This window comes from Gymnogyps californianus, chromosome 2 (assembly GCF_018139145.2).
Source record: "Gymnogyps californianus isolate 813 chromosome 2, ASM1813914v2, whole genome shotgun sequence".
In the NCBI taxonomy this organism is placed as follows: domain Eukaryota; kingdom Metazoa; phylum Chordata; class Aves; order Accipitriformes; family Cathartidae; genus Gymnogyps; species Gymnogyps californianus.
The window spans coordinates 92,987,795-93,003,198 of NC_059472.1; the positions used below are offsets into that span (position 1 = coordinate 92,987,795).

Consider the following 15,404-nt stretch of genomic DNA (forward strand, 5'->3'; position numbering starts at 1 on the left):
CCCATCCAGGCTGCATCTACCTTTCAAGATCGCTCAGTAGATGAAATACGTCTGCTATCTCTACGAACTGGGTCCTCCAGTCATCACAAGATGACTAAGATTCCAGCATCAATATAAATGAAATGCTGATATCACATTTTCCAGGGTAGCTTATTTCCTGCACGTCATCAAGAACAAGGCACAGATAGCGACTTTGATCTGCTAGTCACCATTTCTTTTGTTCCTTAGCCTCCTTGCTTTATCTTGCAATCCGATAGTTACTTGTAACTCAAACTGACACCGAGCCAGCTCTACACTTCATCTTGTGATGTGTGCTAAGAGACGCGGTAGTTTGTGGTGGGATTCAATGTACATTGTTTAAAATTGCCAGGGTTCTCTGCAGGAGAGTTCAGGGTGCCGTCGCACTAGGTGGCTGAATCAACCGAACATCTTGCTCTGCTCTCTGCTGCTTCCAGCTGCCTGCCTTTTCCTCCTCCTTTGCACCAGTTCTCCCTCTGGCACACTCCCTGATCTAAGAAAAATCTTCTTCCCCACCCCCAGTTTACTGTCCCTAATTGTGGAGTTTAGGGAGCTGAACTGACTGGTAGAGGGGTCAGACATGGCAAGGAGCTGGCTAAAGGAAATAACACAAAAGTAACACCTGAAGCAGGGCAAGGGGAATAGGACCATCCTTTTTAGCAGCTGGAGGATACTGAATCAGCCCAGCCCATGGAGCTACCCACTTCTGCAAGTGGCATTTTTCTCAATGCCCTGGAAATCTCTAATCCAAGCTTGCTTTTTCTCCCTGCCTTCTAGGGTGGAGCTGGAATCATAGCTGGAATTTCCAAAAACTGGCCATACTATTAATTTATTAATTATAAGACCAGCATTGTGCTGGATGCAGAGAAGCAGACTGTAAGAAGTCAATGCTTGGATTTAATTTAATGTTTGTAAAGCTTGTTGTAAGACCATTTGAATTCTGCTTGAAAACCCTGTTTAATTATTCACTACGAAGGCAGGCAGCGTCTTTCTACTACGTTCAAGGAAAATGTAGAAACATTTTTCAGTGCAAAACAACAGAGAACTGTTTACTGAATAAGCTACACAACCTCTGCCAGGGTAGCCATTTCATCCTCTGGAGCAAGGGTTTTCACATTTTGCTTAAGCTGGGTTATTATTAACATTTCTGTTCGCGATGTGTCCTGGTTTCGGCTGGGATAGGGTTAATTTTCTTCTTAGCTGGTACAGTGCTGTGTTTTGGATTTAGTGTGAGAATACTGCTGATAACACGCTGATGTTTTAATTGTTGCTAAGTAGCGTTTATGTTAAGTTAAGGATTTTTCAGTTTCCCATGTTCTGCCAGCAAGCAGGTGTGCAAGAAGCTGGGAGGGAGCACAGCCGGGGCAGCTGACCCAACTACCAAAGGGATATTCCATACCATAGAACATCCTGCCCAGTATATAAACAGGGGGGAGTTGGCCGGGAGGCACAGATCACTGCTCGGGCACCGGTCAGTGGGTGGTAAGCAATTGCAGTGTGCATTGCTTGTCTTTTTCTTGGGTGTTATTTCTTTTTTTTATTATATTCCTTTTCATTACAATTATTATATTATTATCCTTAGTTAGTAGTGTATTTTATTTTACTTTAGTTATTAAACTGTTCTTATCTCAACCCACTAGTTTTACTTTTTTTTTTCCTCCTCCCCACCCCACTGGGAGGGGGCAGGGGGAAGTGGCTGCCTGGTGCTTAGTTGCTGGTTGGGGTTAAACCACAACACAATGATAGAGGCATTCTTGCCAAAAAGAAAAGAAAATATGCCTTAAACTTACCGAAGGAGCCAAGTGAGAAAAATAATCTGACTATAAAAGATGACATACAGATAAATTGAGACCAGTTAGAAAATCTCTACCCTATAAGAATCAGACGCTAATAAACAAGAATTTAACAAAGCTAACTTGATTTCCTGCCTTACGAGTGGAATTCTGCCTGTAAGGGAAAGGTGACATTGAGTGGGGAGGAGGGAATGACCTACTCTTAAATTATTTCTTTTTTGCTTGGATACTGTAAATAGACAGCCTTCTTATACACACACTTTAAAAAGACACAATTTTTCTTTCTGGCAGATTCACAAATAAAATGCTTGAAATAGGATTGAAGCTAGGAGCAGGGAAACAGTTCGCTTCTTGTTAAACCGCTCAGGAAGAAGAAAGAGTTGTCACCTGCACCATGTCCTTTGCCGGCAGAATGGCCGGGGCAGGCCAGGCTTTCACAACTCCCCCCGATACCCTCCCTGCGCCTCGGATTCAAGCACTCAGAGGGCTCCAGCTGGACAAGCGTCCAGTAGAGTCAGGGCCAAGAAATGTCTTTTTCCAAAATGCACCATGGCATCAGGCACTTTCCTGTGACCAAATGCTTCCATTTTAAATTTTCATGTAGGCAAGCTAAAGATAACAACCATCTAAAATGGAAGTATCTGAGATCCAACAGTCTGCTTTTTCCCATCTTAATAAATAACAAACAGACGAGGACAGGTGATTGCTAGAGCATCAAAAGGCAGGTGCTTAGCATGAGTGAATTTTAGATTAGAAGGGGGAAAATTCTCAAAAATCTTTTTTTTCATCACATACTAGATCAGCTCACAATACTTATTTATAAGGTTTTATTTTGAGTTGAAGAAAGGGGGAAAAAATAACCTTACTTGGATTGCCTCAGGCACATATAACATCAAAAAAGTCGTGAGCTTTTTTCCATGGAAACATAGAAGCAGCGGAAAAATACATGGGAAGATTGAGAAGGGGATTATTTGTAAATGAGAAAACAGTGCCTCCCCTGCAATAAGCAGGTTCAGGGGAACAGTGTTACCTATAGCTCCTACACAGGCTACCATATCTGAACGGTCCCTAAAAGCATACGTTCGTTATGCTTTAGTGTGGAATGGAAAAATAGAATAACATCCCTTGGAAGAAAGGGTGTGTACCAAAAATAGGGGGTAGCCATATGATTTCTCCAGAGAGGATTTTATCTCGTCATAGCTTTAGCAAACAAAAATATTAGGCCTCATTAAACAGAAAGCAATAATTGAAGCACCTCCCACTGCAAAGCAGAATTTAATATAGTTTAACAGCTCTTCTTAAAAAAAAAATGTAGTAACATAATGAGTTGTGGGGTGGGTGGGTTTTGGTTTTTTTTTTTTTTTGGAAAGTGATTTCAATGGAACAACCATGAAACTTGCCCTACTCAAAGCCAGTACCAGTACCATCCTGATCTTACACGTAACTTGCTATGGAGCTTACAGGGAGGGGCAAAGGACAAAGGAATCAAGGGGAGAACTCTTTCTGGTGCAGAGAATATTGCTAGATGCCCCAACTCTTTCTGGTGAGGTAAGAAAACTTGTCCCTCTTGCACTACTCTGCCACAGTCCCTCTGGGCACCAGAGCTGTCTTGCAGCAGTGCCTTGCAGCACTGTCCCGTAAGGACTCTGTCAGTCCATCATGGTTTCTTTAAGCACATAGTATTTGCACAGATGCCTAGAAAGACCTACTAGCTCTATGCTCTTTTGAAGTATGTAGCATGTGATAACATCATCCGTGAGCCAATTTCTCTGCACAGAAGGTTAGGGTTTGGCCCCATTTTTGCAGAGAATTGGCTGGAGAAGAGACCAAAGATCTGGATTCCCTTCTTTCTTCAGGTTATAAATCCTATTGCTACTTTAGTTTACTGTGTTCTTCACCTCATACCTTCTGGAAATATACACCTGTCAACAGGATGGGCCTCAGGTTTGATTCTTAGATTATCACATCACTAGGACTATTGTATGTTTAATGCAACCCAATTTCTGATGTATATGGACACCTCACATGTGTTCCCTTCCCCAACACCATCAGCTCTAATTGTCAGAGGATAATGGTTCCCTGCAGGCCACCACTGATATGTTGAAACAAAAATATATTGCTTGATATTATTAACTTCTATCTCCACACAAATGAGTCATTATAAGTGGCTTAAGCTGCACACCAAGTCTGTACTATCTATCCTCATTTCTTCCAGACAGGATGCCTTATGGAAGACCTTTAGCCTTAGAGGTGTTGTTCATCACATGGACAAATAAAAATCAATACCCAACAGAGGTTAAGGCAGTCAGATTACCTAATCTGAAATCCTTCCAGTGGTTCTGCTTTCTTTGTGGAACAGAAAAAGTACAACCATGAGCACTTGTGAAGACACCTGTTTGTTGTTTGGCATACAGCAGTCAGTCTCCAGTTTTTATAGTGAATAGTCTCCTGGGTGACAGATTAGCTAAAGCTCGAAGATCCAACAGAAAAAAAACAGTACTGCAGCCCCCAGGCCCAGTATGAGACTCATCCTCCCTTATAGTTGACATACTGTTCCTACCAAGGAGTTTTGAACCTCCCCTCTAAATCTTCCAGTACCCCCTTTTCCTGTATTTCCCTCAACTCCTACTGAAATGATGGTTTGATTTTTTTTTTAATGATTGTGACTGGCAAATAAGCTGTGTAGGATTTATGAGAGGACATGTTTCTGCCTAGAGTATCCCTATTTATGGTTTCTCTTCCTCTAGAAAAAACAGAATACAAACAACAGCGAGCAATGTAGGATGGTGTCCTACTTTCTAGTAAGGGAGCTGTAGTGAAATGTGTCGCTTGGGTAGCTATATTTAAGGGTTAGCTAGAGACAGAGTGTAATTACACTAAGAATTAGAAGCTAGACATGCTGAACACTAGTGAAACCTGCTACAGTCCCACAGCAGAAAGGAAGATCTTTACTATTAAAGACCACATTCTCATCTTTTAGTTAAACTTTGTTTAAATTCATTTGCTGGCTCCCCTTCTCAGCTTTACGAACAAAGCTATGTGATAAACAGTTTCAAGTGCAACCCAGCTAGGTAATTTCAAGGGAAGGTTACTTTGACAACCAGATAAGCTGTTATTTCCCCAAAGGGCCTGAGGCAGCATGTATTAACTCAGTTACTAAAACAACCTCTATTTGTTTAATGCTTAATCCTAGAACTGCTCGAGTGCTAAGAAATACAAGTACTATTGTGGGTATATACGGTTGTATTTGTTTACTGACAGTTCGGGCAGTTTAAGTGCTTCTCACCCCTCTTTACAGGGTGTACACCAGAAATGAAGCACATAGATGAGAAAAGCTTTAGCAAGTGCCTGTTGTCCTGCACACCAGGTTAACAGGTCCATCAGCAAAGGAACAGGGCACACTCAGAGCAGTGTCTGCAGGCAGTGGAGTCAATTAACAGAGCCAAAACAGGCAAGATATTAGTCATGCACAGCAGCTCCCTTTTAAGTCTTTATTCCAGTAATGCCTTGCAAGCATTTCATTAAAGGATCACAAAAGAGGTTGCACACATGTGGATACCAGCTCTTTCAGAGCAGTAAGGACCACAGTAATTGTAGCGTTGGTAGCAGCTCTCAAAGCAACACTTTTTTTAGTACAGGAGCTCTCCCCTAAATGGTGTTTGGGTGAACTAAGGACTAAGCTTACATACTGGGTAACTGCTGTACTCTGTGGGGGATTTTACTCTTGTTTTGTAGTAGTAAGAAAAGTCTCATAGACCCTGTAACTACTGATGACTGCACTGTAGCCTCACTCAGGGTTCTTGAATCCTTTGAGCATACGGCAGCATAAATCCCCCCTCCCTCACTGTAAGGAAACCACACTTACCTTCACAAAGATGCACAACAGGGTGCTGCCGCACTGCTCTCGCCTGCCTGGGTAGAGGTCCATTTCCTGCTGCAGGGACCAAGAGCATCAAACAACAGCCCTGTAAACGCATAACTTGAGGCAGGAGACAGCTATTGTCAGGGTAAAGATTGTATGTATGTTCTGGGCAGCCTTTTGAGCCATGTTATCTAGAAATCTGCTCATCACCTCTTATCTCCTAAAGGGAATTGGTTGCCCTGAACAGTCAATCCCTTTACAGTTAAGGGCAGCTTAGTGGCTATTTTTGGGAAACACTCAAGAATTTTATGCCTGAAGAGAAAGTTCAAGTTCTTGATCAAGTTCTCAAGTTGTCTGCTAGTACAGACCCATGCTTCCCTGCATGGACTTTTTATATTTAGAGAGGAGGGTTGGGGGAAGATAGGACAGCTCAGGATCAAGTCAAATCACAGGCAGCCACCCATATGCATGTACTATAGGCCCTGGAACAAGTTAAATAAGAGCTGCTGAATGGCAGTGGGGAAGCCTGTAGCTATCCTGTCAAGTCAGTTTTGACAGCTTGTAATGTGGAATTCAATACCTTCTCACTGACCTCACTCCCATGTATGTCCATAAATAGGAGTTGCAGGATTCTGAAGTGCAGTGTCTTGTTTCTATTAGCTAAGGCAGCTTTCTCCTCAACAATAGATTAGCTGTTAGACACAGGAGTGTCTAACAGTGAACCCCCAGTTTCCATAAATTAGCTACCATCTTAAGCTGAGCAACTGCAGTTTCCTCATGCTGCTAAATTCACAGCCTGAGAAATCTTGTTTTATTGAGTTTAACCTTTCACTCAGGTTAAGGATTAAACTGAGAAGTGAAGGTACAGAAAACTACACAAGAGTTATTTTCTTAATCTAGAGAGAAATAAGGGAGAAGAGACAGTTTAGGACACAAAAAGCCTTTATGTTTGAGAAGTTAACCATTTCAACAGAAGACTCTGAAGTATTTTTGCAACTACTGTTACATTGGACAGTCAAGGATACAAAACTGCTGACAGAAGCAACAGTGGAGAGCACCAAATTAAAAAATGCATGCTTCAGCACAACTGCACAGATTCCTCCTCTCAATGAACACTTGCCTGCTCAGACTATACTTAACTCCTACCCATTTCAACTTTACGCCTCATCCTCCTCTCCTTCCTCTTCAAATTCCCCCTGCTCATCAGCAGTGGCATCCTGGTATTGCTGGTATTCGGAGACCAGGTCATTCATGTTGCTCTCAGCCTCCGTGAACTCCATTTCATCCATGCCCTCGCCGGTGTACCAGTGCAAGAAAGCCTTGCGCCGGAACATGGCCGTGAACTGCTCCGAGATCCTCTTGAAGAGCTCCTGAATAGCCGTGCTGTTGCCAATGAAGGTGGCGGACATCTTGAGGCCGCGCGGGGGGATGTCGCAGACGGCCGTCTTCACGTTGTTGGGGATCCACTCCACAAAGTAGCTGCTGTTCTTGTTCTGCACGTTGAGCATCTGCTCGTCCACCTCCTTCATGGACATGCGGCCCCGGAAGATGGCGGCCACCGTCAGGTAGCGACCGTGGCGGGGGTCGCAGGCGGCCATCATGTTCTTGGAGTCGAACATCTGCTGCGTCAGCTCGGGCACCGTCAGGGCTCGGTACTGCTGGCTGCCGCGGCTGGTGAGAGGGGCGAAGCCCGGCATGAAGAAGTGCAGCCGGGGAAAGGCACCATGTTGACCGCCAGCTTGCGCAGGTCGGCGTTCAGCTGGCCGGGGAAGCGAAGGCAGGTGGTCACGCCGCTCATGGTGGCCGACACCAGGTGGTTGAGGTCCCCGTACGTGGGAGTGGTCAGCTTCAGCGTGCGGAAGCAAATGTCATACAGGGCCTCGTTGTCAATGCAGTAGGTCTCGTCCGTGTTCTCCACCAGCTGGTGCACAGAGAGGGTGGCATTGTAGGGCTCCACCACCGTGTCCGACACCTTGGGGGAGGGCATGACGCTGAAGGTGTTCATGATGCGGTCGGGGTACTCCTCCCGGATCTTGCTGATGAGGAGGGTGCCCATGCCAGAGCCCGTGCCGCCGCCCAACGAGTGGGTCAGCTGGAAGCCCTGGAGGCAGTCACAGCTCTCCGACTCCTTCCTCACCACATCCAGGACAGAGTCCACCAGCTCAGCGCCTTCCGTGTAGTGCCCCTTGGCCCAGTTGTTGCCGGCCCCGCTCTGACCTAGAGGGCAGACCAGAAGCGAGGTGCCGCATTAGTGCCCTCGGGAGGAACAGACGTGATGCCACCCCTCCTGCCCCATGGGCTTCACCCCTCACTCCCACCCCCTCGTGGGGGTGCTCATGGGATTCAGGTCCCCCACGGTCACTTGCATGCTCGCTCCGAGCTCCTTCTGTGCATGGAGCTCCCGCTTTGGGACTCCTCCATCCCACACTCGCTCACCAAAGACAAAGTTGTCGGGCCGGAAGATCTGTCCAAAGGGGCCGGAGCGCACAGAGTCCATCGTGCCGGGCTCCAGGTCCACCAGGATGGCACGGGGGACGTACTTGTTACCTGCGGGAGGAACCAGCACCAGCGTTACAGCCCCGCAGCCAGCGTGACAGGAGCCCTGCTGTGCTCCCTTCCGCCTCCCTGCAATTTGCTGCCCAGGGCATGGAAGGCAAGGGAATTTGGATGGAGACGGTTGGGGATGGGAATACAAAGCAGCCATTTAAGCTGTGCCAGGGTGTCACCCACTGCGGGGAGGGTTGGGGCACAGCCCCCACGGCAGAAGGTGCTGGGGGCAGCCTTGCCTGCCCCTCCAGTGGCACCGGGCCGGGAAGCTCGTTACAGAGGGGCATTACCGGTGGCTTCATTGTAGTAGACGTTGATCCTCTCCAGCTGCAGGTCGCTGTCCCCGTGGTAGCTGCCTGTGGGGTCGATGCCGTGCTCATCGCTGATGACCTCCCAGAACTGCGGGAACCGGGGGGGAGGGGAAGGGGAGGGAGGGGGGGTCAGTGCCGCCACGCCCCGCCCGCGCCCCCTGGCCAAAGCCCCGCGACGTGGCGCTCGGGGATTCGCCGCGTGTGGGGGCGGCCCCCGCCAGATGCGGCCGCTACCGCGCCCCTCACCGCCCCCCCCCCGCGACGGGAGGGGTGTGGCAGCGGCTCGGTGCCCCCTTCCCCCGCCCGCCCGGGACCCCTGCAGCCCGCGAGGGGCGTATGGACGGCCCGGCTGCCCCCCCTCACCTAAGGCGCGCCGCGCCCACGCCGCGGAAGCCCCCCACGTTCCCCCGCGGGGCGACAGCCGGGAGCCGCCCCGTGCGGACCCTGCTGCGGCGGGGCGATCCCGGCGGTGCTCCGCAGGGGGAAGGCGGGCCCTCCCGGCAGCGCTCTCCCCGGGACACGCGGAGCCCGGCGAAGCGGGCACCGCCCCGCGCCCGGCACCGGCCTGGAGCCCCGGGCGGTCGACCAGGGCGCCAGCCCGTACCTTGGCGCCGATCTGGTTGCCGCACTGCCCGGCCTGGATGTGCACGATCTCACGCATGGTGCCGGTGTCCGACGCTGCCCTGCCGCCGCGCCGCCTTCTCCGCCCGCTCCCGCACTCGCCGCTGCAGCGGCCGCGCCCCGCACCGCCCCTTAAATCGGGCGCCGCGCCCCGCCCCGCCGGTGACGTCATGCGGGAACGGCGCGGAGCCAATGGGCGCGCGCGGGCGTGGCGTGTCTGCGGCATTGTCTCCCGCAGCGGGGGGGCGTGGCGTGGCGCTGGGGGCGGGCCTGGGGGCGGGGCTCCCTGGGAGCGGCCGCGGCGCGCCGTTGCCGCCGCCAGCCGCCGCCGCCCCGGTTCGCCGCTGACAGCGGGGACAAAGGCGCGGAGCGCGGCGGCGGGGCGGCCGTCCTGGGCCGCCCATGTATGAACCGGCCCGGCCGCCGCGCTGCTGGCGGCCGCCGGCCGCCCGCCCTCCCGCGGCCGCCGCAGCCTTTTGTTCCCCTAGACCAGCAGCTTTCCCTGCCGCAGCAGCGGGCGTTGCCGCGGGGGGGGAGGGGGAGCCCGCCGGCTGCCCCCGCCCCCCGCCGGTGCCTTCGTTCACACGGCGCCGGCGGGAGACTCCCCTCCCCGCGGGGGCACTACGCACCTACCGGCATCACCAAGCGCCGGTGACTGCCGCACCTCTGCCTGCACAAGCCCGCACCGGCGGTCAGGAGCCCCGGGCCCTGACCCGGTTCATCTACCCCCGGCAGGACGCGGGTGGGTTTCCCCCCGCACGGGCTGTGCCATGTCACCTCTCGTCTGCCCACCCTGCCCTGTTTCCAGCCGTCCCTCGAGCGATCCCCGCCTGCCGCTCCCCCGGTGCCGAGCTCAGCTTTTCTTTCTCCGCCTAAAAAGCTCGGATTTAGTTCTCGTAGCTGAGCCAGGAGCCGCTCTCTAGCAAAGCGACCGGCTCCGCGCTCTCCCCGGCCCGGCTGCGGCCACCAGCGACCCTCAGCCAGACAATAGACAACACGGGTGCTGCTGCACAGGGCCCGGGGGCTTTGGGGGTGGGGGGGTATTTTCCCTTAGGTCTGCAGCAATCGGGTCTTGCAAACCCGCAGCACCTTGTCGCTTCGTTGCGGATTTACACATGCTGAGGGATGAAGAAAAGGAAGGAGCTGAAAAGCGGGGGGGGGGGGGGGAGGGAGCAAGGTGGGGTTGAACATGTGCGCCCCAGAGGTGCTTTCCCCGGTTTATTTCCGAGCAGCCCGGTATGGCACCGCGGGCATTACAACGGCCGCAGCGAGGGCAGGCGGGGCCGAGGCGGCGGGCAGGGCACATGCCCACGCCGCCGGAGGAGGAGGAGGAGGAGGTCGGGGGGAGGAAGAGCACGGAAGGGCGGCACGGTCCGCGCCGCGCCCGGTGCCCTGTGGTGCGGTCAGCGCGGCCGCGGCTCGCGGCTCCTCTTCGGTATCGCCAGTTTCACACCAGTTTGTTTTAGTGTGTGCGGCGATGGGAGGGTGCGGCTCCCCCGAGAGACTGCCCAGAGCCCCGGCAAGCGCAGGCAGGCTCCCCGCAGCCAGCGCCAGCCGGTACCCCTCTAAACCCGGTTTTAGTGACCCACTAGATGAAGGCTACAGCTATTCTAGAGGTGCAGATAAAAGTTCATCACCATTTCCAGCCCATATTTCTTCAATATACTCTTTTCTTTGTTCTATCCATGTGCCGATCCCCCTAATCTTTCTAACCTCGGTTATGCAGATCGATAACCTTACCTATGGATCACTCTAGATCCGATTTTACATTCTTCCAAGGCAATCTGCAGAACAACCCTGTTTCCTCTGATGGATACGCCAAAGCATCCACACCTTTCTTTTGTTCGCCTTACGGGGAGAAGGCATCCCAGGTCCAAAAGGGCACGCTAGAAAATACACTCTCAGGTTTGTCTCTTCAATAGTGCTTTCGAGAAAAATAAATCTGATCACTTGCACTCCCTGTGAAATCTGTTTTTACTGGTCTAAGCGAGGAGCAATTTAATTATTTGGTTGACTACACTTTGCAAACAATGTGTAGCTTTAATTCCAAGCGAACATTTTTTGTGGCATGTTAACTGCATAATCAACATCCACATCTATAATTACTTGTCTAAAAATAACTTGCAGATTAGCAACTCCAGTGGACCACTGACCGCTTCAGGTAATGATTCAAAGTAATGCCAGTCTTTCCCATGCCTGCGGTGGGTGTGCTCCTGAAAACACTGCCGCAGCAAAACTCGGTTACAGCAGAGCTGGTGCAAAATACAGGTACCGTGACTGCTCGCTACTATTATTTCCAAGTATTCTGTGTATCGTACACTGCATATGAGTTATTTACTAGAAGAATCATTGACATTTCAGCACAAAAGGGAGTAGCTGATTTTACACATCCTCCATACCTATGTTAAGCTCATTCCTAACAGCTTGAGGCTTCAAAGGAAGCCATCTTAAAAATCCAATTCAAGGAAAACAGATTATTAACACCGGAGGAAAGAAACCCACCCCAACTGCTTTATCTTAAAATAAATTAATTCACATTTTGGAAGCGGGGGGGTGAGGGATTCAAGTATATCTTCTGTATGGAACTTGTTGAGACTGGAAGAAAAAAACCAACATGAAATGTTTATTTCTAAAATAAATAGCTGCGTTACTGAGGGATGAGGGAGGAAATCCAGGTCTAGCTTTTCTGCAGCCCCACACAAGACCCTTTAGAGGTGAACAACAGCCAGTCAGATCAGTTCAGTAGACTTCAGACAAGGTCCAGCTTAATTCGAAGGCAAGCATTTGAAACGGAGGGTTTCCCAAAGGTTCGGCGTAGCTTATCGCGAATTACTTGCAGGGAAACGAACTGTTCCGCCGTTAGCTGCCGGTGCCTCTCTCTCCCCTCTCTGTATTTGCCTCACATCGATGTGTCTGTCAGCGCAGCCCCTGCCCCAGCCCCGGGGCCGGCCCTGGCTGGATTCCTCCATCCCCAGTCTCCCCGGCAACCGCCCCCCCCCCCCCCCCCGGCAGAAACGAGCTGCACAAAAAAGAAAGGAACAAAAAAAGCCTGCAACGTTTTCACTCGTCGGGCTGATTTCCCAGGGTGTAAAAGCAGCGCGGCTAGGGGGGTGCAGAAATGGTGGCAGGGCGGGCAAAATGCCGGCTCGCAAGGTTGTTACGCAGCCGTCCTCGCCAGACGTAGGAGAGGAGGAATAACGTGACCTCAGTCAAGAGTTTGTTTAATGAAGCTCAGAGGATCAACCCCGTTTTATCCAATGTATCCTCTCCCCCCTTGCTTTCATGGTTCCCATCCTCCCAGCTACAAGGTTGGGTGTGATCACCGTCAGAGCTTCCATCTTAAGCTACTGAAGTGGTCACTGATGAAAGTCGCGACTCCCTTGCAGGATGCAGAAGGTTGCAAAAACCAGCTAACAAAAGCCCAAGGGAAGGACTCAGTCATTTTACTTTATAATAGGAAATATGTGCATTTGTGTGATGTACTGCAGTACAGTTTGTGGGTCATTAGAAGGTTTTTCCTAAAGAGAAACTTGCTCTTCCTTTCAGAAAACATGCACCCATACCATGGCTCAGCATCTAATTTCATGGGTCACGTCCTTGTCTGTGGCTCCTCTCAGAAGGACGTGAATGACTTAAAGACCTTGAAGTTATGCCCAAACCCCCAAGAGTGGCACCTAAACTTTCTGTATCTTGAGGGGCGGGATGCTGTAGTATATAAAAATGAGAAAGAAGTTTGGACTCTCGCAAGTTGAGGTCTTATGCTATAGACCAGGCTAGACCGTAGATGACCTGCATCTAGGGCGGCTCATTAGGTCATTTAGGGCAAACCAACAATTTGCTCCTCAGCGTGCATCATTGTAACTGAGAGGAGGGCCAGGCAGGGTCAGGCTGGGAGGACCCTGGGTGCATTTGGGAGGAATTCAGGGTGATGCCCAGGGAGAGGGAACACTTTCTGTCTATGCAAACAAAATTTTTGTTGGGGATCTCCATTTCTGTGTGTCTTCGTGGCGTTGTATACGGGTTGCTTGCAGGCTATGCCAGTGGCTGGACCCACCTGTGCCAGCTGGTGAGAAAGGACAAGAAGCAGAACAAGGGTGGTAGCAGCCATGGCTGTGTGCTACCTATGACCCTCCATAGCCTTGCCCCCAACAAAAGCCCTGGCTGTAACATGGCCCAGCTGCACAGCCTTGGCCCAGGCTCTTGAGAAAATTGCTAAGCTATGGGAAAGCCAGCGGCACAGCACCACGCCCGATAAGAAAAGGTACAAATGCAGGCAGAGATAGGATTATAGGAACACGATCATCAGTAGCTCAAGGACAGGGGAGAATCAACACCAGCACGGAAAGCCGTGAGATCCTAAAGGAAGAAAACGGGGAGGTGGCAGAAAACTGCAGCGCATCAACAGTGAGGATGTGTTCATGGGAGCAGCAAAGGCCAGCCCTCCTCCCTCTGCCCACACCTGCCGGGCCAGCACACCAGTGGCTGTCTCTGCCCGTTGGTGCAATGCTTAAACCCCAGAGTTCATCAAAGCCAAGCTGTCTTCAGGCCACAGTACGCAGGATCGATGGCAGCGTGCGCCCGATGAGACGTGCCCTGGGTGTCCCAGGACTGGGCAGCGAGGGGTGGCCCCACACCAACCCGGCTGCTGGGTGGGCTCTGGTCACCCAACAAGCCCCGGCGGGTGAGGCCCACGCTGTGGCCATGCTGTATCTGCAGCCCCCATGCCCACCCAGGCAGCACACCAGGGGAGCAGGGGCACCCCTCTGGTGCTGCCACGCTTGCCAGAGGGTCCCGGGGCTGGGGCTCCTGCCCCATAGTCCCCACTGGTGCTCTCCATCTTGGGGCATCCCTGGCCTCGGCAGGGGTGAAGCCAAGGGCTGCTGGTGCAGCTGTCTGAGGCTGCTACGCACCCTCCCCACAACCAGCTTCAACCAAATCATGGGATTGTTTTTTTCTCTTTTACTGCTGCTATAAGTTACTGTTTCTATCAAATAGTTAAAAATATGTGAATGTTTCAGTTTTGCTGAGAGCACCTGCCTGCTCACCAGTTACTCATTATTAGACAAGCTAAGGATTGCTCTCGCAAAACCAAAGCTGGAGCAAGGCTGTTGGCCAGAACCCCACTTGGCACTCTCGGAATGGAAACCCCCAGCCTCAGATTAAGGACTCTCACTGCGGCACCTTGTCAGCAAAAATTACAGCAGTAAGAAGTCCCAAAGGAGGCTCCAAGGGTCACACTGGCACCACGCGATACCTTTCATGTGCATAACACCATGTGTCGTGAACTTGGTCCCCCCTAACACATGCTGGATCTGTCACAGTGTTATTTCTTGTTTTATCTCATTCATACTAAGGCTTACAGGTATACCGTTATATAAGCAAATAATAATAATTCAAGCATCTAATAACGTCTCCAACTGTATTTAATAGATGAGAATATAAACCACAGAAGTGCAAAAGAGAGACGAAAAACAATTTCCCTAATTGGGAAATTATTGAACGACGAGAAGCAAAGAGCAGTTAGGAGGCGAAGGGCAGTTTTCCTGCGATTGGGTGAGAGTGCTGATGAGAAATTGATCCTCTCTCTAATAAATCTCCTTGCCTGGCCACCAAACATGGCAAGATGCTGTACGGATGCTGGGGTCCCTGAACCAATGACGGGAAGGCATTTTGATTCCTGTGTGCTCTGCTCTCCAAGCATAAATATTAATAAGGTTCCAGCTTCAGTGCTGGTGCTGATGCAGCTGTTTCTACATTCATGTGGAACAAATTCAGTAAATGCAAAAGAGCAAGGCATGAAAGAAAATACTCACTTGCTCGTCTGAGTTATTCTTGAAATCTGGTCTTGGTCCTTTCTTTCCTAAGTAGGATTTTTTTGTGTGCGTGATCGGGCTGAACTGAGATCGGGCAAATTTGCATCGTTTGAGGATCTGGTTGCAAATGACAGTGTCAGAGGGTAAAACCACTGTTGGACCCTCACTTGCAGCCGTCAGGTCAGAATCTGGAACCGCAGTGATACAGAAGCCACATGCCCAGCACACACTCCTTTTTTGCTTTGATCCTTCTTGGTTAAACATTATTTCTTGCCACCCCAAGGACTCATCCTTGAAACCCCGATAGCAACACGCTGCTCTGCATCGTTACCGAGTCGAGTTTCTACTGAATCCATTGCCTTGCTCGGCCAGCTAGGATTTGGTATGTTAAGGAAGCAGGAGTCTTTGTAACCGGATTGAACAAAGCACTTTTTTCAAG

The 15,404-nt window shown here is 50.8% G+C and overlaps 1 protein-coding gene across 1 annotated transcript; it reads right to left on the minus strand.

The window, feature by feature from the left end:
* Positions 1-6,597: 6,597 nt before the first annotated feature.
* LOC127013202 (tubulin beta-2 chain-like) lies at positions 6,598-9,209 on the minus strand. Its single transcript, XM_050891918.1, is given in 5 exon segments — positions 6,598-7,384; positions 7,387-7,890; positions 8,110-8,220; positions 8,511-8,619; positions 9,136-9,209. Coding segments are annotated over 5 exon segments (1,335 nt in total). The 5' UTR covers positions 9,193-9,209; the 3' UTR covers positions 6,598-6,830.
* Between the last annotated feature and the right edge of the window lie 6,195 nt (positions 9,210-15,404).